Source organism: Lampris incognitus, chromosome 6, assembly GCF_029633865.1.
Source record: "Lampris incognitus isolate fLamInc1 chromosome 6, fLamInc1.hap2, whole genome shotgun sequence".
NCBI lineage: Eukaryota > Metazoa > Chordata > Actinopteri > Lampriformes > Lampridae > Lampris > Lampris incognitus.
This window is the reverse complement of record NC_079216.1, coordinates 16,962,043-16,987,782: the sequence shown is the minus strand read 5'-3', so window position 1 is coordinate 16,987,782 and position 25,740 is coordinate 16,962,043. Positions and strand designations below refer to the sequence as shown.

Here is a 25,740-nt window from a genome sequence, read left to right as displayed (position 1 = left end):
CACTTACTTTGTAGAGTTTAAGGCGAACTGCTCCCGAAGACATGCGCACTCACGTCGCCATCTTGGCTCCGATCTCCGCGCCATTAGGAGGCAAGGTTGTTACGAAGCAGGTGCGCAGGCCATTACAGTAACTTCCGGCGAGCGATTTATCAACGTTGCCGCGTGAGAAGCGGTTTCCATTCCGGTGTGAGCGGACAACGTCTTACCGGACGATCTCCTGCGGCACAAACGTAGTAACGAGGAAGGACGGTGAGCCTAAAGGTTAAAGGGCACTAACTAAGCGTGTCGTTTCACTGACCACACCCTGACGTGGAAACTCAATTCTTGCCGGTATCAGGTACGCTAAGTTGGAGTTTGTCGTTGGAAAAGTGCTACGCTTGCAGAACAACTTAAAAATTAAATGATCGTTGAAAGATGCCGTCGCCCCGCTAGTTAACACGCGTTCTTTACTGTTTGGAAAACGAGCGGTGAAACCAAGATGCCGGGCGCTTAAACTGGATGCTCTCAAGCTGTAGTCAATTGTGTGAAATTGCACCAAAATGTTAATTTCGTGTTTTTTCCCCCTCTCTCCTCAGGCTGTAATCTACTTCAGCGTAACCCTAGCTGAATCCAGACGCAATGCTCAAAATATCAATACTGAAGGTATTGTTTTATTTACTCCACTAGCATGGCTGTTGCAGTGTAAGAAAGCTGAACTCCAGTTCTTAGGCCCAGTGTTGGTCTATAGCCACCCTCTGGTGGCTAGCAGCCTTATCAATGCCAAGGAAGGTGTTGTGATTGTTCAGTTTTAAATCTTGAGTGATTTAACGTTAACTGGGTCTTGTGATATCTAAATGCCTCTTTAGGTTGAGAATCCCTCCTGCATCTGGGGTTGGACTTCTGGGGGTCCTGGGGCAGATGACGCCAAAGAGTGCAAGGATTTACAAATGAGGTTAAATCTTTTCAACAGCAATGTCAGCTTGGATGTCACGAAGATGAAGCCCTCTTCCGTAGAGGAAGGACAGGTAGCGTAATATTTGCATCCAGCACTGTAAGAAAAAATCCGTAGAATAAAGCATTAGGTTCTGGCAGAAAATTACCAGTACCTTGTCCGTTACCTTCACCCCTATAACAGACAATTCCATAGAGTCACAGTATATCCTCGGTACCATTCATGGATACTTCTGTCAATCCTAAAATGGATAATTCAGTAGATTTACAGTACATCCTCTTTACCATTCATGGACACTTCCGTCAATCCTGAAGCATACATTTATGTAAAATTACAGTTCATCCGCAGTAGCATTTGCTGAAAATTTCTTCGTCACTGAAGTGGTGAGGTGTGCGGTTGGAATGACAGATGGGTTCAAGGTGGAGGTGGGATTACATCAAGGATCGGCTCTGAGCCCTTTCTTGTTTGCAATGGTGATGGACAGGTTGACGGACAAGATCAGGCAGGAGTCTCCATGGACGATGATGTTTGCAGATGACATTGTGATCTGTAGCAAGAGTAGGGTGCAGGTTGAGGAGAGCCTGGAGAGGTGGAGGTATGCACTGGAGAGAAGAGGAATGAAAGTCAGTAGGAACAAGACAGAATACCTATGCGTGAATGAGAGTGAGGACAGTGGAATGGTCAGGATGCAAGGAGTGGAGGTGACGAAGGCATATGAGTTTAAATACTTGGGGTCAACTGTCCAAACTAATGGGGAGTGGAGTAGAGAGGTGAAGAAGAGAGTGCAGGCAGGGTGGAGTGGGTGGAGAAGAGTGTCAGGAGTGATTTGCGACCAAAGAGTACCAGCAAGAGTTAAAGGGAAAGTTTACAAGATGGTTGTGAGACCAGCTATGTTATATGGTTTGGAGACAGTGGCACTGACGAAAAGACAGGACAGAGTTGAAGATGCTAAGATTTTCACTGGGACTGACGAAGAAGGACAGGATTAGGAATGGTTATATTAGAGGGACTGCTCAAGTTGGATTGTTTGGAGACAAAGCAAGAGAGGCAAGATTGAGATGGCTTGGACATATGTGGAGGAGAGATGCTGGGTATATTGAGAGAAGGATGCTGAATATGGAGCTACCAGGAAAGAGGAAAAGTAGAAGGCCAAAGAGGAGGTTTATGGATATGGTGAGGGAGGACATGCAGGTGGCTGGTGTGACAGAGGAAGACGCAGAAGACAGGAAGAAATGGAAACGGATGATCCGCTGCGGCAACCCCTAATGGGAGCAGCCGAAAGTAGTAGTAGTAGTAGTAGTTCTTCATCACTGAAAATTCTAATACTGAAACCTGTATTATTTCTATGGACAGTTTATTCAAAGCTGAAATTAAATTTCTCTATAGCCTACTGTACATTTTCTGGTAAATGTACATGTATTTTCTTCTACTTTAAAACTAGGTCACAGAAAGGCCTCTACAATAATGACTGGTATCCATCACCAGACCAAAGTAATGTAATGTGATAAAATAACCTTTTAAACAGCTAATACAGCAACATGATCAAATAAATCTACCACAATATATAAAAATTGAACATGTTTATTTTTTTCTTCAAGCCAAATTTTTCCTCTTGTAAACATGTATTCATTGACTTTTTCATCGTGTAAACGTATTGATAAATCAAGTGCATTCAAGGGCTTTTGTTTGCTTTAAACAGGTTAACAGACTAAAACATTGGAATGACAATTCATTTAACAATGTGTAAATCACCATTAAAGTGCTTGTTTTGTAGAAGACTTTTTTGTTGCTTTTAACGGCAACAAACGGAATAAGAAAGAAAAAAAAAAGAACATTAACATGAAGATAAATTCAATAATAAGCAATGTACCTGTACAATAATGGTATACTAAACAATAAAGTTTTAAACTTCGAAACGAGTGAAATTTTCAAGATTCAAAACCATTTTCAAATACATGACAAAAAATAAAATTACAAGCACCAACCCAAATCTGGGATACAAAGATGGGGCTGCAGCTTTTATCATCAATAACAATTGCTATGCTACGCCACAAGACTATTGTCACCACTGAAAGATTTCATTGTTGGGCCATTTTTCTTTAACAGAATATTAAATATTTTTTAAGTTGGTTTATTGTCCTGTTATTCATTCAAGTGCTAAATTATTGTAGTATTACAAATTTTAATTAGGATGGTTCTGCAACAATGCTTTCTTGTATCTATATTTCCTAATACTGCACATGCATTCATGCCTGACTCAAAGAAGGTTTAATCAGTTCATCTAGAAACGTTTGTTGACAGATATATTTCATCACTCATCTAAGGGCCCAGACACATCAAACTGACTAGTGGCGATGAAGGCCGACTGCTGCGTCACCTCACGTCGCCTCACTACATCAACAAATGCTCTTATTCTCTCTCCCCCCATTCGCTACCTGTCGAATCTATCCCTGCTCTCCTGGCTAAAGCTCTGGAGCTGCACTGTATGGAACTAGCCCTCTGCAGAGTCCTGAAGAAAGCCTTCAAGGTTCTCTCCAGCTGCTGAGTGTATAGTATGCTTGTGGGTGTGATTAGATTAGTGCAGTCTCAAAAGGCCTGTAAGGCCTTGCGAGTGTAACGTTGTCCTCCTAAAGCTTCAGATTTAGACGGCAAAGAATAACTATGTCACTAATATGTCTTGATGCATGCTTATCTGTGATTGCGTCCGGCTAGTGTAGCAGTCTATTCTGCTGCGTACCAACACAGGGATCTCCAGTTTAAATCCCCGTGTTACCTCCGGCTTCGTCAGGCGTCCCTACAGGCACAATTGACCGTGTCTGTGGGTGGGAAGCCGGCTGTGGGTATGTGTCCTGGTCACTGCACTAGCGCCTCCTCTCATCAGTCGGGGTGCATGTTCAAGGGGGAGGGGGAACTGGGGGGGAATAGTGTGATCCTCCCATGTGCTACGTCTCCCTGGCAAAACTCCTCATCGTCAGGTGAAAAGCAGTGGCTGGCGACTCCACATGTATCGGAGGAGACATGTGGTCATCTGAAGCCCTCCCCGGATCAGCAGAGGGAGTGGAGCAGAGACCGGGACGGCTCGGAAGAGTGGGGGAAGTGGATGGGTACAATTGGGGAAAATTCAATAAGAAAAAAAAATCTGTGATCGCAACATGCTCTGATCCTCTGAATAGTACACATGGCCATTGAAACTTTAGTTAATGGTCACACCCATATTTGCATATGAAATTGGTTGTTGGTTTCGGTCGTTATCTAACTGTATTGTTTATAAGGGGTGGGGATACCTACAGTCAGTTTAGACTGATGTTACTTAAGCCCCTTTTCCGCTACATGGTACCGGCTCACTTGACTCGACTTTTTCGTTTTCCATTACTGTAAAATAACGGCATTTTGGTAACTGTTCCCACTTTTCTGGTACGACCCTTGTCGAGTTTCCAAAAAAACTGGAGCGGGTACCAAAATCAATGCAGACCAGCTACACTGAGGGGGTACTCTTACGGTAATGGAAAACAACACTCCATGAGTGGAGATGAGCCGATAGTGGAAAAGGAGCATTAGTTGAGTGATGAAGCATATTTGTCAATAAACGTATCCAGATGAACTGATTCAACCCTCTTTGATATGCCACTGTGTTTATAAGGGATGGAGATACCTGCAGTCAGTCGAGACTGAAGAGGTCATTTAGATGAGTGATGAAACATTTCTGTCAATAAATGTTGTATCCAGAGGAACTAATTCAACCTTTGAATGTCACCAATACTAACACTACACTGTACTAATCACTCAAAACATTACAGAGGAAAAATAAACCTGAGCAGCGCAAAACTTTTAGGATAGCCTGTACCAGGACCATAAACAGGAGGTGGCTGTAGTTCTTCAAGATCTGGACACACTGCTTGGCTCTCCCTATCATGTCTGCACTGATAGATCTGGAAAAAGCACACACACACATCACAGTTATTCAATAATGAGAATACAACTCGGTAATCCAGCCATCCATTATCCAAACCGCTTACCCTAGTGTCAGGGTCGCGGGGCTGCTGGAGCCTATCCCAGAAGTCATTGGGCAGCAGGCAGGGAGACGCCCTAGGCAGGCTGCCAGGCTAGGGATACAACCCATTCATGAAAATGCAAATTGAAAAATAGGTGACTCTTTGCCACAACAGTGACTTGCCTGGTTTCAGTGGTGGTCTCCATATGTGCCAACACCACAGCATAGTCCTTCATGAGGGTCTGAAGAACTCTCCATATGTGGGAGCCACCTTGTTCCCCCCAGATTGGTCGGCTACCAGATCTTATGCTGGAGGACCCCACTTAGTGCTTTGAGCTCTCTCCAGGCTTTGAACAAATAGTGGTAGTGTTTGTAGAGACCTTTGAGGAGCTCAGTCACCTGTATTAAGAGAAGGATAAAATAGAATAGGCAATAAAACATTGGGTTAAACATACAGTCCCTCCGGAAAGTATTCACACCCCTTCACTTCCCCACATTTTGTTATGTTACAGCCTTATTCCAAAATGTATTAAATTCCTTTTTTTCTCATCAATCTACACACAATACCCCATAATGACAAAGTGAAAAAGGTTTTGTAGACATTTTTTGAAAATTTATTAAAAATAAAAAACTGAAATATTGCATGTACATAAGTATTCACACCCTTTGCTATGACACTCAAAATTTAGCTCAGGTTCATCCTGTTTCCACTGATCATTCTTGAGATGTTTCTACATCTTGATTGGAGTCCACCTGTAGTAAATTCAATTGATTGGACATGATTTGGAAAGGCACACACCTGGCTATATAAGGTCCCACTGTTGACCGTGCATTTCAGAGCAGAAACCAAGCCATGAAGTCAAAGGAATTGTCTGTGGACCTCCGGGACAGGATTGTATCAAGGCACAGATCTGGGGAAGGGTACAAAAAAATTTCTACAGCTTTGAAGGTCCCGAAGAGCACAGTGGTCTCCATCATTCGTAAATGGAAGAAGTTTGAATCCACCAGGACTCTTCCTAGAGCTGGCTGCCCAGCCAAACTGAGCAATCAGGGGAGAAAGGCCTTGGTCAGGGAGGTGACCAAGAACCCGATGGTCACTCTGACAGAGCTCCAGCATTCCTCTGTGGAGATGAGAGAACCTTCCAGAAGGACAACCATCTCTGCAGCATTCCACCAATCAGGCCTTTATGGTAGAGTGGCCAGACGGAAGCCTCTGCTCAGTAAAGGGCACATGACAGCCCGCTTGGAGTTTGCCAGAAACCACCTAAAGGACTCTCAGACCATGAGAAACAAGATGCTCTGGTCTGATGAAATCAAGATCGAACTCTATGGCCTGAATTCCAAACGTCATGTCTGGAGGAAACCAGGCACCTCTTGTCAGCTTGTTAATACCATCCCTACAGTGATGCATGGTGGTGGCAGCATCATGCTGTGGGGATGTTTTTCAGCGGCAGGAACTGGGAGACTAGTCAGGATCGAGGGAAAGATGAATGGAGCTAAGTACAGAGAGATCCTTGATGAAAACCTGCTCCACAGCGCTCAGGACCTCAGACTGGGGCGAAGGTTTACCTTTCAACACGACAACGACCCTAAGCACATAGCCAAGACAACGAAGGAGTGGCTTCGGGACAAGTCTGTGAATGTCCTTGATTGGCCCAGCCGGAGCCCAGACTTGAACCCCATTGAACATCTCTGGAAAGACCTGAAAATAGCTGTGCAGCGACGCTCCCCATCTAACCTTACAGAGCTTGAGAGGATCTGCAGAGAAGAATGGGAGAAATACCCCAAATATACACTCACTGGCCACTTTATTAGGTACACCTTACTAGTACCGGGTTGGACCCCCTTTTGCCTTCAGAACTGCCTTAATCCTTCGTGGCATAGATTCAACAAGGTACTGGAAACATTCCTCAGAGAGTTTGGTCCATACTGACATGATAGCATCACGCAGTTGCTGCAGATTTGTCGGCTGCACATCTATGATGCGAATCTCCTGGTCCACCACATCCCAAAGGTGCTCTATTGGATTGAGATCTGGTGACTGTGGAGGCCATTTGAGTACAGTGAACTCATTGTCATGTTCAAGAAACCAGTCTGAGATGATTCGAGCTTTATGACATGGCGCGTTATCCTGCTGGAAGTAGCCATCAGAAGATGGGAACACTGCGGTCATAAAGGGATGGACATGGTCAGCAACAATACTCAGGTAAGCTGTGGCGTTGACATGATGCTCAGTTGGTACTAGGGGCCCAAAGTGTGCCAAGTAAATATCCCCCACACCATTACACCACCACCACCAGCCTGAACCGTTGATACAAGGCAGGATGGATCCATGCTTTCATGTTGTTGACGCCAAATTCTGACCCTACCATCCGAATGTCGCAGCAGAAATCGAGACTCATCAGACTAGGCAACGTTTTTCCAATCTTCTATTGTCCAATTTTGGTGAGCCTGTGCGAATTGTAGCCTCAGTTTCCTGTTCTTAGCTGACAGGAGTGGCACCCGGTGTGGTCTTCTGCTGCTGTAGCCCATCTGCCTCAAGGTTCGACGTGTTGTGCGTTCAGAGATGCTCTTCTGCATACCTCGGTTGTAATGAGTGGTTATTTGAGTTACTGTTGCCTTTCTATCAGCTCGAACCAGTCTGGCCATTCTCCTCTGACCTCTGGCATCAACAAGGCATTTTCGCCCACAGAACTGCCGCTCACTGGATATTTTCTCTTTTTCGGACCATTCTCTGTAAACCCTAGAGATGGTTGTGCGTGAAAATCCCAGTAGATCAGCAGTTTCTGAAATACTCAGACCAGCCCGTCTGGCACCAACAACCATGCCACGTTCAAAGTCACTTAAATCACCTTTCTTCCCCATTCTGATGCTCAGTTTGAACTGCAGCAGATCGTCTTGACCATGTCTACATGCCTAAATGCATTGAGTTGCTGCCATGTGATTGGCTGATTAGAAATTTGCGTTAACGAGCAGTTGGACAGGTGTGCCTAATAAAGTGGCCGGTGAGTGTAGGTGTGCCAAGCTTGTAGCTTCATACCCAAAAAGACTTGAGGCTGTAATCGCTGCCAAGGGTGCCTCAACCAAGTACTGAGTAAAGGGTGTGAATGCTTATGTACGTGCAATATTTCAGTTTTTTATTTTTAATAAATTTGCAAAAATGTATACAAAACCTTTTTCGCGTCGTCATTATGGGGTATTGTATGTAGATTGATGAGAAAAAAAAGAAATTTAATCCATTTTGGAATAAGGCTGTAACATAACCTTCGCAAATCTTGAAACTAGCCTCTCTAATATCAAAACCTGGATGTCCAAAAATGTTCTCAAATTTAATAAGTCTGAGGTCATTCTGTTCAGTCCCGCAAATTCTGTCAGCCCTTTTGTTACTAATCTTGGTGGTCTATCAGGTAGCCGTAAGCAGGCTGCTAGGAATCTTGGGGTAATAATTGATGCTAACATCAGTTTGGAGCAAATCAAACAGCTCAAGCTAATCCCCAAAACGAGGTTATATTTAGTTGATATGTAAAAAGTTGTACATGCTTTTATCTATTTTTGGCTTGGCTGTTGTAATGCACTTTATTCTGGTATCAGCAGGGGCTCCTTCCACCGTCTGCAGTTGGTACAAAATGTCGCTGCTCGGCTCATTACTGGGTCAAAGAGGCATGACCATATTGCTTTGCTTGCTGGCTGTCCATCGTGTCCGATGATGACCATCTTCTCCTATTTGTGAGTCCTTGGGTGGCTGAATAGTCCAATCCTGGATGCACAGTTGCGGTTGCAGACCGGGCATGTAAAAGTGGTGCTGGAAGGGGCAGGGGCAGCTTTGCGAACATGCCTCTTCGCACGCTTTGCTACACGGTGTTGTGTGCGCTGGTTTTCCATATAGTTCACTCCCTCTGAGACGTGAGAGCGCCAGGTTGTGCGGCAAGAAGCAAGTTCCTCCAAAGAAGAGGGGTTGATCTGGCATCTTTTCAGCGTGGTCTTCATTTGGTCTTTGAACTGCTTCTTCTGCCCACCAGCAGTGCGTTGACCAAGGCGTAGTTGGTCGTAGAGGACTTAACATGGGAGTTGTTCGCTGGGCATGCAAATAACATGCCCAAACCACCTGAGTTGATAGTGGTTTAGGGTAGACTCCACGCTGCAGTTGCCTGCCCACTCCAACACCTCTGTGTGTGGCACTCTGTCCTCCCAAGTAATGCTGAGGATCCTCTGGAGACATTTCACATGGAAGGCCCCCAGGCTTCTGAGATGGTGGCTGTAGATGGTCCATGCCTCACATCCATAGAGTAGTGTGGAGATGCACACTGCTCTGTAAACAAGCACTTTGGTGTGGAGATTGAGGTTGCTGTTCTGGAAAACCTTTCTCCTTAGATGACCAAAAGATGTTGAGGCTTGTTTTATTACTCACTTTAAAGGCTTTAAATGGTCTTGCTCCCACATATATTTGTGATTTATTGACCTGGTCATATAGCCCCTCGACCATTAAGATCTGCAGATGGAGCCCTGCTGGTCCCAGGTCTCGGTTTGTTACAAAGGGTGATTGGGCTTAGAGCCCCCACACTATGGAACTCTCTTCCTGTTGAACTAAGACAAGCCAAGTTTCTAGCTTCTTTTAACACTACTAGAATGACCAAGGCCGTCATTTGGATGGTTTTGGATTTTCAAAGTTTAATAACTTTGTGGGAAAAAAAATAGACCTGCCACTCCCCAAATGCTCCTAAAATTGCATACATTTGCATTAAAATGAGTTTTAGATCAATTAAAACTTTTCTTTTTATGAAAGCTTTTACAAATGTATGATATTTGTTTTTATTTATTTATACTGTTTTTAATTTTACTCTTATTTATTTGGTCTTACTCTAATTTTTGCCTTGTGTGGTTTTATTCTTTGTAAAGCACTTTGTAACATTATTTGTATAGCACTTTTCTAAAACAAATTGTTTATTATTATTATTGCTGTGTATACTAACAAATTAAATCCTACATTTCTAAACTTCAACCCCTCTCCTAACCCGAACATGAAAATAAAGAGTTAAACATGTAATGAATCATGATTCCTAGGACATCACTCTAATGATCTGTGTAAAGAAATTACATTGAGATTATGTTGCAGAAGAGCTGGATCCCTGTTTAAATGTATTGTGGTTCCTGCTGTCCCTCAGGTGTATGTGGTGTACTGGTCCTCCCAGAAGTGCTGGTGCAGGGCAAAGGTGGAGGCTGTGTTCCCGGGCACAGTGGGAAGCGAGGTCAGATGTCTGCTGGTCGACTATGGGGAACATCTCATCGTCAGCTCCAATGAGTAGGACTCAATCATTCTTGATCACAGCTGATATCTTTATGTTGGGCTTCCTTTTACAGCACTTTGGTGACAATCATTAAAACAACCTGCCTATAGCTTGTTCTTTGTGTTATCTGTCTCTCTACTTACTGGTGTCTAATATTTGTAAGCACAGTAAATGTTTCTGCACAGTAAAGTAAGTGCACGAAGCTTTGATCGATGCCGTTGGATCGGTATCCTTGGTACATTCATCAGTTATTGAGTATTTTGCAAGCGTTGTCGTAACTTATGCATGAATTTGCTGTAGTGTGGGTAATAAGTTGCTGTTTAGAGCTCTTGGTACATATCATTTCTTTTCAGCATGTGAAAAAGCCAGGTTGCTGTACATAACCAAACCCTCTGCTTTCTATTTAACTCCAGCTGCTAAACAGACAGTGATAATAATAATAAATGTAATGGTGATGATAATGATAAGCTCAGTTTAAAAAGCACCTTTCAAAACACAGAAAGTGCTTTACAAATAAATAGCTCTACATCTCCATGTCTTGAAAGTATGTCTGTTTAGTTGATTAGCATTTGAGAACATACCCCACTTACGTATGCTAACTCTGTAGGACTCAAGTCTGTTCTCCTGTTCTAGTTTCCGCACCGCTCAACAGGAGTTCCTCAAGTTTCCTTTTTGGGCCAAGAGATTCCATCTGGCAGGAGTTAAACCGACAACCATGCATGTGTCCATCTGTGAGGCGAAAGCAGGGCTTGTGTGAGGCTGGTTTACATTTAAGTCAATTACATTTAAGTCAATTTTTGTCATATACTATCACGTTGTTTCCTTATTTTTACAGTTGAACCAGACAACAATAGCTGAAACTGTGACATCACAGTTAGAAAACAGATAGAAAGCATACAAAAATGTGACAGATTAGAGTGGTTATGACAGAATTATCTGAATAGAAAGATAAGATAATGGACTACGTCATTCTCTCCACCATGTGTTCTCTGCAGCCCATCTAACAAGTGGGACATCGCAGCAATACGCTACTTTCACAACCTGCTGCAAGGTGACCTCCCCCGTATATATGCACATAAACCATTGCAATGTGACTAAAATTATGGTGGCCAGTTTCTCTTAACTTTGCCTTAAAGGTTGTTAGGTCAGTGGTCCCTCAATTATGTGCCATGGAGAGCCATGTGTATGCAGGTCTTCTCTCCAGCCCAACACTCCACCAACTGTTTCCACTGGTTAACGTACCTTAGCCAGACATGGGAGGACTAATCAGTGAAATCATCTGATGAAGTATTGGATTTAAATAAAAACCTGTGTACACGTGGCTTGCCATGGAACATCGTTGATACTACCTTAAGTTAAAAGTTTCGTTACTTATCTCTAATCTTGAATGTACCCTGGCCACAGTGACTGCTAAACCCCAAAAAATTCTAGTCACTTTCAGTCTTTTAGATTGTAAAAATACAATTTAACACCCAAGTGATGGTTGATTTCCTGGCAGGATTAACTTTCATTTCTTTGCAAAAGTGACAGTTTGGTGATGACGGCCAGTATCGTCAATGAAAATTCTGTGTTATTTTCCTGAAGCTTCCACGCAGGCAGAGGCACTGATGTGTGAGACCCAGGCCGATTCCATCGCCATCGAGCTCTATTTGTCCATCAAGAACGTAAAGGTGAGGATAAACTCCACCCAAGGTGAATGCCGTACGTCACTGCTGTTGATTCCACGCTCGCGAAGCAGATTTGCCACAAAGTTTGCTTGACCAATCAAAAAATGATGTGAACACGGATGGAAAAAGTTTAGTTCTGAAAGGATGTCAATTAATAGGATTAGTTGTACAGGTTGACTTGATTGTAATTTTTGGAATTGATTAGTTGTTTTAGCTATGTGAAAATTAGTGTTGTCAAAATTAACTCATTAATTTTTGCGATTTTAAGTATTTAATGCCTTTAAAAAAATAACACAGCTATGTTTTGTTTACTTTCTGTGGCAGCTGTGCAAGGCTGTTTCACCAGCGTATCGCCAGTAAGTGCCCATTTGGTCACCGTGACATCCTTGTGATGTGGCAGCAACCTTTCTAAGCGAAGGTTGCAATTTCGTCCCATGGATGATGTTATCACGACGATTTGCCCAAGTTGGTTGCAGATGTTATCTTTGGTCTCGTGGATAACGTTGTCATGACGATTTGCCTAGGTCAGTTGCAGACGTTATTTTTGGTCCTGTGGATAACGTTGTCATGACAATTTGCTTAGTTTGGTTGTACATGTTATTTTTTGTACCGTGAATAACGTTGCCATCGTGCGTTCTCCCTCTTGCTTATCGGCGCATGGAGAGTTGTCTTTTTCCGTTACTGTGTTCCTCGCTGGACTTTTACGTTACATAATCTTTGCCACCGCTTTCTCACAGCAGTTGGCTTTATTTGTTCCCAGCCCTCATCCCCTTGTGGAGAATATGAGATGTTCTACTATGGTGTGCCACTGGGGCATGTATGGGGTTCTGTGATGAACACGTAATGAATGTCCATCATACAATAAAGCAAAGAACCTGTGATATTCTAAAATGGCCTGGACACATTTGTTTGGTACCTTTTAGAAAAATAATTGGATTATAGTGGTATTTCAAACTAATTACATTCTTTAATTAGTATCATACCTCTCCAACCTTGTAATCAGTCATTCAGCCTATTTAAATGCAGAAAAGTAGTCGCTGTGCTGTATGTCTTTATGCATGCTCAATAATCCAGGTAAGAAAATCACTCTGCTCTTTGGTGTCAATATGTGCACCACACCAAACATGGATGAGAGAAAGCAAAGGAGAGAGTTGTCTGAGGAGATCAGAAAGAAAATAATAGACAAGCATCAAAGAAGACTGAATCAGTTCATCTGGATATGTTTCTCGACAGATACGTTTCATCATTCAAATAAGTTACTACTACTACTACTACTACTACCACCACTACTACTACTACCACTACTACTACATTCGGCTGCTCCCGTTAGGGATCACCACAGCGGATCATCCGTTTCCATTCCTTCCTGTCTTCTGCATCTTCCTCTGACATACCAGCCACCTGCATGTCTTCCCTCACCACATCCATAAACCTCCTCTTTGGCCTTCCTCTTTTCCTCTTCCCTGGCAACTCCATATTCAGCATCCTTCTCTCAATATACCCAGCATCTCTCCTCCACACATGTCCAAGCCATCTCAATCTTGCCTCTCTTGCTTTGTCTCCAAACCGTCCAACTTGAGCAGTCCCTCTAATATAATTGTACCTAATCTTGTCCTTCTCCGTCACTCCTAATGAAAATCTTAGCATCTTCAACTCTGTCCCCTCCAGCTCCGCCCCTGTCTTTTCATCAGTGCCACTGTCTCCAAACCATATAACATAGCTGGTCTCACAACCATCTTGTAAACCTTCCCTTTAACTCTTGCTGGTACCCTTCTGTCGCAAATCACTCCTGACATTCTTCTCCACCCACTCCACCCTGCCTGCACTCTCTTCTTCACCTCTCTTCTGCGCTCCTCGTTACTTTGGACAGTTGACCCCAAGTATTTAAACTCATACGCCTTCGTCACCTCTACTCGTTGCATCCTGACCATTCCACTGTCCTCCCTCTGATTCACGCATAGGTATTCCGTCTTTCTCCTACTGACTTTCATTCCTCTTCTCTCCAGTGCATACCTCCACCTCTCCAGGCTCTCCTCCACCTGCACCCTACTCTCGCTCCAGATCACAATTCATCCGCAAACATCATAGTCCACGGAGATTCCTGCCTGATCTCGTCCGTCAACCTGTCCATCACCATTGCAAACATGAAAGGGCCCAGAGCCGATCCTTGATGTAACCCCACCTCCATCTTGAACCCATCTGTCATTCCAAACACACACCTCACCATTGTCACGCTTCCCTCATACATATCCTGCACCACTCCTATATACTTCTCTGTAACTCCCGACTTCCTCATATAATACCACACCTCCTCTCTTGGCACCCTGTTGTATGCTTTCTCTAAATCTACAAAGACACAATGTAATTCCTCATTGTCTTCTATATACTTCTCAATCAGCATTCTCAGCGCAACATTCTCAACACATCAAGCTGCTTGTAGATGGTCTTGTAGCCTCTGCTTTTAACATGCTTGTCTATTGTCTTGATGCATGCTCAGTAATCCAGGTAAGAAAATTAAAGAAGATTGAATCAGAGGGGTTTTCTGTCTGCTGGAGGGACTAAGCAAACAGTTTTTAGCCATCACTTTGGTTCCTAGGAACTTGTGATGGGCATGTGTAGTTAATTTTGACATTTTATAGACCAAATGATTAAACAGTTGAAAAAATTGATAAATTATTTCATAATGGCAGTCATTAGTTTCAGACCTAAAAATGTAAAAGGTTAATGAAATTTGAGTATTTGTGGGAAAAGTTCACTTTGCTTGATAATTCTGGTTGTTTTTTTCGAGACAGACCTTAATGGTTTTTTGACCAGTCTTCTCATCCATTTTCAGATCTGTGTGAACGACGATCTGGTTGTGAAGAGGTTTGCATATTACGTCGAGGAGGTGGCCTACTCAGATTCCCAGAAGCACCGTCTAAAGTGGACCCCCGTCATGTTTGCCTTTGATGTCTTTTCCGACACGCATTCGTTCCTGGCCTCCAATGCCTGTGCTGGACGTGCCCTCCCACCCATCCCACATGGTAAACAAATGCAACTGTCCGGAGTTAGGGTTCACTGAGAAAACAGAAATACTAGTACTCTGACTACTAACAGCTGCTGACAAGTTACATTTTGCAGCAAGTATTAAATTGATATCCTGAAACCTTCGCCTATTTTTCTATAGTCCCATCAAAGATGAAGTAACGTTTTCCTTCTCAATAGAACCACAGCTGGGGATATCTAAATTCATTTACATGTCGGTCATTTAGGTCTTAATCTGACCCAGAGATTTTTGATAATCTGATGCAGCAAGTTTGAAAAGAGGAAAGTGGTTAAATATTGAACAATGAATCACGCATTTGGTTTTAATTGGTTCTAGCCAACTAAATCTCTCTGTGCTCAGGACCGGGTCATCCAAAACGATCGAGAAAAATTCTTAAGTAAAAATTCTCTTTCCATTGTTCCCTATTGCATAATGTTAATTCGTTTGGCCTAATGGAAAAAAAACATGCATAGTGTTTTGATTGGTGCTGACTAAATCCTGTCGAACGTAATCTGCCTTTTTCTCTCTGAGCTTATTGTGTTGCAGATTTCAACATCATCTAGAAACTTTTCAGCATGGGTATTAACAAAAAAATTAATCACTCTCTTCAAGCCATGTTTGACTCGTTATATCTGAAATATCAAAGATTTGTAAATTTATATTAAAGAGTAACTAAATCCTTGACCATTTTAGTGAGTTTGCTGACCTCTACAGGTTAAAAACCATGTAAAGTTTTTTTTTTTAAACATAGCAGGATGGTCTTGGTACTCTGTGGTGTTAGCATAGCAGGATAAACAAAGTCGCAGCTAATAATTATAACGGGTCCTTTTGATTTGGGTTTGCCAAAGAACCAACATTGACAGTATTATTGATATCTGTTAGTGCTGATAGATGTGCTGGCACATCTATCAGTTTTTCTACCTTCCTTCTCGCCATCATATCAGCCAGCACTCTTTACTAGTCATAGTGCCAATGTTCAAAGTTCCGACTCTGAACTCCACATTCCTACCCTTCTTCCTCTCCTGCTGCCTTGGGACATGCCTTCCCCTTCTCCTTCTCCCTTGCCCAACATTAGCATAGTTTCCACCAGCACTCTGCTGGCCAAGAATAACAGTAGTGGTTGTTGGTAACCTGGGCCTCAACCGATCTTGTATGGAAATCTGATTTGTGATCCACATGTTTGATTTGGTAAAGGTTTTACACTGGAGGCCCTCCCTGACGCAACCCTCCCCATTTATCCGGGCTTCGGACCGGCACTAAGAATGCACCAGCCTTTCCATCCCCAGTGGCTGGGTTGTGGAATTGTGGAAATATGGGTGTGGGAAAAGTAAGATTTTTAGAGTAGTACGTTCACTTTTCTTGCCACCCAGAATAGCAATTGCTTTTTCAGAAAAGAAAACTCTTGTCTGTTTCTCTCATTATCTGGTTGGTAATGCGTTCAGCCAGACCCTGTTCCTTGAAATAGGCCCTAGTTAACAAGACTAAATCTTGATTAATCAGGAATCAGGAACAGTCGAGCAATTTATTTGTCATTTCATCTTATGTACTACATACACAGAAGAAGCAAAATTCCGTTTCCCACAGCAGTGCAACACAAGACAAAAACACATATCCAAAAACAACACCACCAAAAACATACAAAAACAAAGAGAACAAGCACCAAAAAAAAAGAGAAGAAGAAGCACAAACAGCCAGCAACAAATCAAGTGAATTTTATTTGTATAGCCCAATATCACAAATTACACAGTCCAAAAACTCCACTGTCCAGAGAACAAATGCCAGCCAGGATGACTGTCAGAACTGCCGGTCTGCATGGGATAGCAGTTAGCTTAGCCTGCCCCGCTTCCGCATCTTGTAAGACCACCCTGGTGTTTCCTCTTCAAGTGTAGCTCCAGGCAGGGCCGTGGTCCTTGGGCCCACGGAATGCAGCAGACCAGGCTCCCTCGACCGATCCAATGCTAGCTCCCCAGCCAGACACCTTTGACTCACTTCCCCCCGCACTCCACATGACGACACAAACGCATACGCAGACAAAAACACTGCACAGTTGATGCTAGGGGAGGCCCCCGCTAGACCATCTCGGTGTTTACTCTCAGGCAGGGCTGTGGGCTAGCAGTTAGCTTAGCTTGCCCCGCTTCCACATCCTGTCAGACCGCCCTTGGTGCCTCCTCCTTGGGCCCACAGGATGCAGCAGACCAAGGTCTCTCAGCCGATCCACCACCAGCTCTCCCAGCCAAGCGTAATTGATGATCAAAATAAAAACTTGACACAATGACACAAACTTGGCTGTAGATGTGGACAAAGACACTGCATAATCGATACTGGGTGAGGCCACTGCAAACGCGAGTCCATGCCATCTGTCCACATGTCATAACATGTCATCTTAAAACTTAAATCAACACGTCAAGTGAAAATCTTTTCTTGTATGATGTTTACATTCAACCTCTTATTTTTGCAACTTTAAACTAGAACGACCAAGAGGGTCGTTATTACTGTTTTGGATTTTCAAAGTTTAGTAACTTAGTTTAAAAAAAAGATACAGACCTGCCGCTCCCTGAAATCTCCTAAAATTGCATATATTCGCATTTAAAATGAGTTTTAGATCAGTTGCACAAAAAAGAAAAAAGTTATAAGATCTATCTAAAACTACCATGACCGGTCAAAATGGCCGCTCGTAACGTGTGCATGATCGTGCGTGTCATGTCACTATTTATGACGTGTGTTGGTTGCATCATTTCCTTGGCGAAGTTCATTGCTCTGTCCTAGAAAAACACTAGCGTTCTCCAGTGCAGCGAAATAGTCTAAATTTGATTTATGATTATTGCCAACATGTCTGGTTACAGACGCCGTTTCAGACACACCATGGCTATAACCGAGGCGTTGCAGTATTTACAGGCGTTGGACAGCGGCCATTTTCAATTGTTTGAAAAATAGTATTAAAAGTTGTTAAAATCTTAATTTTTGGTGTGAGTTAGTTTCTTAACAGACATACTAACATATGTAATGTGTTACTATTTCAATTGGGTATTTATCTTGACAGAATATAGAGTTTAAAAACTGCCACGGTTTTAAGTTCTGGTCGTTGTTTGGGACTGTTTCAATATCTGTTTTAAGTTCTTTTTTTACATTTCACGTTTTATAGGCCTTGTTACGTTTGTTAGATTCGCAATATGTGTTTTCTGTTTTGTTGTTCAGGTAATATTTTCACTTTTTCTATTTTGCTATTCAAGTTCGACCATGTCTCTCTGAAGTTTAAAATGTTTAAAAATAATATTGTAGTTGTTAAAATGTTAATTTAGGTGTCAGTCGTTTCCTAACAGACATAATAACACATGCAGTGCATTAATATCTCAATTGGGTATTTGTCTTGACAGAATGTAGAGTTTAAAAACCGCAGGTCATTTTGACCGCCCATGGTTGTTTTAGGTAGGAGTAAAATCCTGGTTGTTCTAGTGTTAGATTCATAAAAATTTGCTTGATTGAATTATAGCTCCCTTTTTTTTAAACCCCCCCCCCCTTTTTTTCTTTCTTCTCCCAAACTGTATCCGGCCAATTACCCCACTCTTCTGAGCCATCCCGGTTGCTGCTCCACCCCCTCTGCCAATCCAGGGAGGGCTGCAGACTACCACATGTCTACTCTGATACATGTGGAGTCACCAGCCTCTTCTTTTCACCTGACAGTGAGGAGTTTCACCAGGGGGACGTACGTAGTACGTGGGAGGATCACACTATTCCCCCCAGTTCCCCCTCCCCCCCGAACAGGCGCTCCAACCGACCAGAGGAGGCGCTAGCACAGCAACCAGGACACGCAACCACATCCGGCTTACCACCTGCAGACACAGCCAGTTGTGTCTATAGGGACGTCTGAACAAGCCGAAGTTAGCACGGGAACTCGAACTACCGATCCCCATGTTGGTAGGCAATGGAATAGACTGCCACACCACCCAAACGCCCATGAAATATAGCTCTTTAATAGAAATGTTCGTTCAGTCAGCATATTGCTTATTTAGAGTGGACATTTTGATATTCTGTTCTGAGAAAGTTGGCAGAATTTTGCACAAGGCCCTTTTTCTTTTTTTGATTTTTAATGACTGAAGCCCATTGTGAAGTTTTGTTTTCAAAACAGTGCTGTTGTAAACAGCTATTATTTCACATTTATTAATACAAACCCCAATTCCAATGAAGTTGGGACGTTGTGTAAAACGTAAATAAAAACAGAATACAGTGATTTGCAAATCCTTTTCGACCTATATTCAATACACTACAAAGACGAGATATTTAATGTTCAAACTGATAAACTTTGTTTTTTTGGAAATATTCAGTCATTTTGAATTTGATGCCTGCAACACATTCCAAAAAAGCTGGGTCAGGGGCATGTTCACACCACTGTGGTACATCACCTTTCCTTTTAACGACACTCAATAAGCATTTGGGAACTGAAGAAACTTAATTGTTGAAGCTTTGTAGGTGAAATTCTTTCCCATTCTTGCTTGATATACGACTTCAGTTGCTCAACAGTCTGGGGTCTCCGTTGTCGTATTTTGCACTTCATAATGCGCCACACATTTTCAATGGGAGACGGGTCTGGACTGCAGGCAGGCCAGTCTAGTACCTGCACTCTTTTACTATGAAGCCACGCTGTTGTAACACGTGCAGAATGTGGCTTGGCATTGTCTTGCTGAAATAAGCAGGGACGTCCCTGAAAAAGACGTCGCTTGGATGGCAGCATATGTTGCTCCAAAACCTGTATGTACCTTTCAGCATTAATGGTGCTTTCACAGATGTGCAAGTTACCCATGCCATGGGCACTAACACCGCCCCCCATACCATCACAGACGCTGGCTTTTGAATTTTGCACTGATAACAATCTGGATGGTCCTTTTCCTCTTTAGCCTGGAGGACACGACGTCCATGATTTCCAAAAACAATTTGAAATGTGGACTCGTCAGACCACAGCACAGTTTTCCACTTTGCGTCAGTCCATCTGAGATGAGCTTGGACCCAGAGAAGCCGGCGGCGTTTCTGGGTGTTGTTGATATATGGCTTTCGCTTTGCATGGTAGAGTTTTAACTTGCACTTGTAGATGTAGCGATGAACTGTGTTAACTGACAATGGTTTTCCGAAGTGTTCCTGAGCCCACGTGGTAATATCCTTTACAGAATGATGTCGGTTTTTAATACAGTGCCGCCTGAGGGATCGAAGGTCACGGTCATTCAATGTTGGTTTTTGGCCTTGCCGCTTACGTGCAGAGATTTCTCTGAATCTTTTGATGATATTATGGACTGTAGATGATGAAATCCCTAAATTCCTTGCAATTGTTGAGAAACGTTGTTCTTAAACTGTTGGACTATTTGCTCACGCAGTTGTTCACGAAATGGTGAACCTCGCCCCATCCTTGCTTGTGAATGACTGAGCCTTTCGGGGATGCTCCTTTTATACCCAATCATGACACTCACCTGTTTCCAATTAACCTGTTCACCTGTGGAATGTTCCAAACAGGTGTTTTTTGAGCATTTCTCAACTTACCCAGTCTTTTGTTGCCGCTGTCCCAGCTTCTTTGGAATGTGTTACAGGCATCAAATTCAAAATGAGTGAATATTTGCAAAAATCAATAAAGTTTTATCAGTTTGAATATTAACTAGCTTGTCTTTGTAGTGTATTCAATTGAATATAGGTTGAAAAGGATTTGCAAATCATTGTATTCTGTTTTTATTCCCGTTTTACACAATGTCCCAACTTCATTGGAATTGGGGTTTGTATTTAATTCACAGGGACTGAGAAGAGGAGACTATTTGAAGCAGGAAAGGAAGATATGCCGATCTTCCTGTCGGGTCCACAGGTAAGCAATACTAATGATTATATAAGTGACTGATAGATTGATTGGAATGATTCTGGTGCCATTTCCCACCTCTGACTATGCCTCAGATCAACCCAGAGAATGCCCAGGGGTCATCTGACAGAGTCAGGTCAGATGTCGAGGATAAACTGAAGCCTCTAGGCAACAAAATGGCAACTGATTCTGCAGACACCAAAAGGTGAGGATATTTATATTATCTACATTTTCCCCCTACCTGATTTCCTCTATTTTTGCATATTTATCACACTGAATGGTTTCGGCTCTTCATACAAAAGACAAAAGAACCCAAGTAAAACAGCAAAATAGGATTTATATAGAACCTTACCATAATTCTGAAGTAGGGTACAAGGTCTCAACAAACAGCGTACTATGGCGCGATCAAGAGAAATTCCGAAAGAGATTAAAAAAAAAACGGTTTTCGAGATATATCAGTCTGGAAATGGTTACAAAGCCATTTCTAAGGCTCTTGGACTCCAGTGAACCAGAGTGAGAGCCATTTTGTCCAAATGGAGAAAAGTTGGAAAAGGGTGAATCTTCCCAGGAGTTGGCTGGCCTACCAAGATTCCTGCATGAACGCAGCAAAGACTCATCCAGGAAATCACAAAAAACCCAGAACAACATCTAGAGAACGGCAGACCTCTCTAGCGTTAGCTAAGGTCATCATCGTTCATGATTCAACTGTTAGAAAAAGACTGGGTAAAAATGGAATTCATAGGAGCGTTACAAGGCACAAACCATGGCCGACTAAGACAAATATTTTGCAAAAAAGCACATTGATGACAGCCAAGTCTTTTGGTATAATGTTCTGTTTACAGATGAGTCCAAAGTGGAACTTTTTGGAGGACATATCAAACACACGATTTTCACAAGAACATCATACCAACAGTCAAGCATGGTGGTGGTAGTGTGATGGTGTGAGGATGCTTTGCTGCCTCACAGCATGGAAGACTTGCCATCATTGAAGGAACCATGAATTCTGTTCGCTACCAGAAAATTCTGAAGGAGAATGTCCGGTCATCAGTCTGATCTGAAGCTGAAGTGTAATTAGATTATGCAAAGCGAGTAAATCCATCTCAGAATGGTTCAAAAGAAACAAAATTGAGGTTTTAGAGTGGCCTACACAAAGTCCTGACTTGAAACCCATCAAGATGCTGTACAAGTCAAGTCAATTTTATTTGTATAGCCGAATGGACCTTAAACGAGCAGTTCATGTTCAAAAACCTTCCAAAGACACTGAGTTACAGCAATTCTGCAAAGAGTGGCCCAAATACTTTTCCACATGGGTGATATTGGTGTTGGATAACTTTTTTCCTTCTATAAAGGAAATTATCATTTAAGAACTATTGTGTTTACTTGGGGTACTCCTTGTCTCATATTACATTTTGTATGAAGATCTGAAACCATTCAGTGTGACAAATTTGCAAAAATAGAGGAAATCAGGAAAGGACAAACGCTTTTTCAGGGCACTGTATATAAATACACTGATGTGCCAAAACATTATGACCACCTTCCCAACATGTGGTTGGTCTTCCATGTGCCGTCAAAACAGCGCTGACCCTGGGTGTCTGGGTAGCGTAGCGATTTATTCCGTTGCCTACCAACACGGGGATCGCCAGTTCGATCCTTGTGTTACCTCCGGCTTGGTTGGGCGTTCCTACAGACACAATTGGCTGTATCTGTGGGTGGGAAGCCGGACGTGGGTATGTGTCCTGGTTGCTGCACTAGCACCTCCTCTGGTTGGTTGGGGCGCCTGTTCAGGGGGGAGGGGGAACTGGGGAGAATAGCGTGATCTTCCCACGTGCTACGTCCCCCTGGCAAAACTCCTCACTGTCAGGTGAAAAAAGCGACTCCATCTGTATCAAAGGAGACATGTGGCCTGTGGATCAGCAGAGGGGGTGGAGCAGTGACTGGGACAGCTTGGAAGAGAGGGAAATTAGCCGGATACAATTAGGGAGAAAACGGGGGGGGGGGGACAGTGCTGACCCACCGAGCCATGAACTCTACAACACCCCTTAAGGTGTCCTGTGGTATCTGGCACCAAAACATAAGCGGCATGTTCTTAAAATTCCTGTAAGTTGCAAGGTGGAGCTGCTGTGGATCGGACTTTTCAGTGCAGCACATCCCACAGGAGCTCAATTGGATTGAGATCTGGAGAATTTGGAGGCCAGGGCAACAAATTGAACAATTCATCGTGTTACTCAACCATTCCTGAGCAATGTGTGCAGTGTGACATGGTACATTATCCTGCTGAAATAGGCCACTGCGATCAGGGAATACCTTTACCATGAAGTCAAGTCAGTTTTATTCTTATAGCCCATTATCACAAATTACAAACTTGCCTCAGTGGGCTTTACAGCAATACAACGTCCTGTCCTTAGACCCTGGCATTGGTTAAGGAACAACTCCCTAAAAAAGCTGTTAACGGAGAAAAAATGGGAAGAAACCTCAGGGAGAGCAACAGAGGAGGGCTCTGTCTCCTAAGATGGACAGATGTGCAATGGATGTTTTGTGTGTATACAATTGACAGAATACAACATTGAAAGATTGAAAGAGGATAACAGAATTATGATGGAATTCTAAGATATATGAAGAATATGATGAGGAGGATGCCAAGTACTGTCCAGATGCCACCAGAACAGCTTAGGACCTGAGCCACACAACCACCATCACCATGTAGACCTGACAGGAGGACAGATGACAATGCACACAGGAGAGACTCGCATTACACCATTCACATATGCAGGAGGAGAGACAAGAAAAAACACATCAGAGTGAGTGAAGAATATAACATTGAAACAGGATATGGATTTATAAGATATTTAAAAAAATGTGATGTGGAGGATGCCAAAGTGTGTCCCGGCGGCAACCACCATCACCATGGAGACCTGGGAGGAGGACAGTCTACACGTAGACACAGGAGACTCACATCACACCATTCACATACACAGGAGAAGAGAAAGAAGAAGACATCATTCAGAAAGAGAAGAGAACAGATTGCAATAGTCAATAATCTATACTCTGTAATCTCGGCACAACAGTGCTTGGTAAATTCACTGAGACAGAAACCAAACCGCCATGCAGGACAGGGCGGGAAATACTTCATTTAAAGGCAACTAATTGTAGGTTCAGGCAAAAAGAAGAGTTTTAAGTTTGGATTTATAGGACTCAGCAGACTTTGATTGTCTGACGGCAGCAGAGGAGGCGCTAGTGCAGCGACCAGGACACATACCCACATCCGGCTTCCCACCCACAGACACGGCCAGTTGTATCTGTAGGGACGCCTGATCAAGCCGGAGGTAACACGGGAATTCGAACCACCAATCCCCATGTTGTTAGGCAACTGAATAGACCACCACACCACCCGGGCACCCTAGAAGTCTTTAATTTTTGCTGGTAAAGGGTCAAGTATGCAAATAGTTGGTTTGGAATACAATTTTGCCAAGCCATTCTTCTGAAAGAACTGTGTTAATTCATTAAAGATGAGTTCCCCCATTGTGCACCCAGGCAGAGGAAGCAAACAAAGTAGCTCTTCCCATCAAAAAATCTTGTGAACACAGATTGATATTCCCATGTAGGTTCGGTCACAAGACGAGTCTATGGCTAGTGATAATGCTTGTATTCTTCAAATCGGTAAGTAGATTGGAAAAACACTGCTAAAAGTTCTACTCTTCTTGTTGCTATGTTAGCCGACAGTGGCACCTGCTTTAATAGCTCCACAACTGTTTTCTTGTTTTTCTCATCATGACTTCGCCAACCATATCAGTTGCATACATTTTAATCAACTCAGCATCAGCGAATGGCTTCTTAGCTTTAGCAAGGTTCCTTGAAACATGCAATGATGCAGCTGTTGCACTCTTGTGCAGATATTGATTTACAGATAGTAGAAACAGAGTGCTTGTATTATGTTATCATATTTGCTATTTTTTGTTTGCAGTGATTTGATTTTGTTGGGTAGTTGGCATTAAAACTGGCAGCATGCATAGTGTTGAAGTGCTCCTTGAGATTATCTGCTTTGCAGAGAGCTACTGTCTGCAGCCATATCAAGCATATCGGTTTGGCATTGGCATGGTCCAGTAAAATAAAAAAACTGAACAGTCCAGTTAGATTTGAACTGACGGTTTTCTTGGTTGATTTTCTGCTTTTTCGCGCAGGCCATGTTCTTGATTTAGGACAGTTATTGATTATCTGTGACTTTGCTGGTGAGTGGCTCTCAAGTCAAGGACCGTATAGAGCACGGAGTATGTCTTAAATCTAGTACGTGCGCTCTACGGTATAGGTCAAGTGTATGGTGTTGAGTGAGGTCAAAATTGAGTAGAGCAGCACGCACTTTATTTCATGTTATGATAGGTGCGTTAGTGCCAATAGGTCGGCGTGGGCCAGACATTTGGCTTTCGTGGACTGGACCTGGCCCGCGGGCCGCTCATTGGGGTTCAGGGACTTAGAGGATCAGCAGCCTTATTCAGATGAATATTAAAATCACCAAGAATTAGAATCATCAGAATGACTAACAAGACTTGAGATAAGTTCTCCAAATTCTTCAAGAAATGTGAGTAAAGGCCAGGAGGTCAATAGAGTATCATAATCTGGACTGAGCAGTCTGTTCTTGGCTGAGGGAGGTGGACATAGAATAAGAGCCTCAAAAGACTGGAATTTAGATTCAAGTTTAGAAGTTACATTGAAAATAGACTTAGATATACTTGTTTATTTGCCCGAGCTACATGGGCATAAGTACAGTCAGGTTGGGAAGCTTCATTTAAGGGAAGGAAACATTTCGTTTCAGCCATGTTTCACATAACCCAAACATATCAAAACTATGTTCAAGAATCTGATCATGAAGGGATGTACCTGGTCTGCAGTGATGTTTAGGTAGGTGGCACATATCAAATTGACTTTCTCATAAATTACCAGACCCAGGGTTACCCAGCAGAACATTGCCCAGAGCGCCACTCTCCCTCCGCTGGCATGTTGTCTTTCCACAGTGTAT

General features: G+C 42.9%; 1 protein-coding gene across 1 annotated transcript in view; it reads left to right on the top strand.

Annotated features, from left to right (window-relative positions):
• Positions 1-618: 618 nt before the first annotated feature.
• The window catches only part of tdrd12 (tudor domain containing 12), a 95,680-nt gene continuing 70,558 nt past the window's right edge, over positions 619-25,740 (top strand). The window contains exons 1-9 of the mRNA XM_056282346.1: positions 619-642; positions 846-1,004; positions 10,085-10,221; positions 10,841-10,960; positions 11,203-11,258; positions 11,792-11,877; positions 14,708-14,897; positions 20,671-20,738; positions 20,825-20,934. Of these exons, the coding sequence (XP_056138321.1) occupies positions 619-642; positions 846-1,004; positions 10,085-10,221; positions 10,841-10,960; positions 11,203-11,258; positions 11,792-11,877; positions 14,708-14,897; positions 20,671-20,738; positions 20,825-20,934 (950 nt within the window). The remainder of the gene's footprint in view (positions 643-845; positions 1,005-10,084; positions 10,222-10,840; positions 10,961-11,202; positions 11,259-11,791; positions 11,878-14,707; positions 14,898-20,670; positions 20,739-20,824; positions 20,935-25,740) is intronic.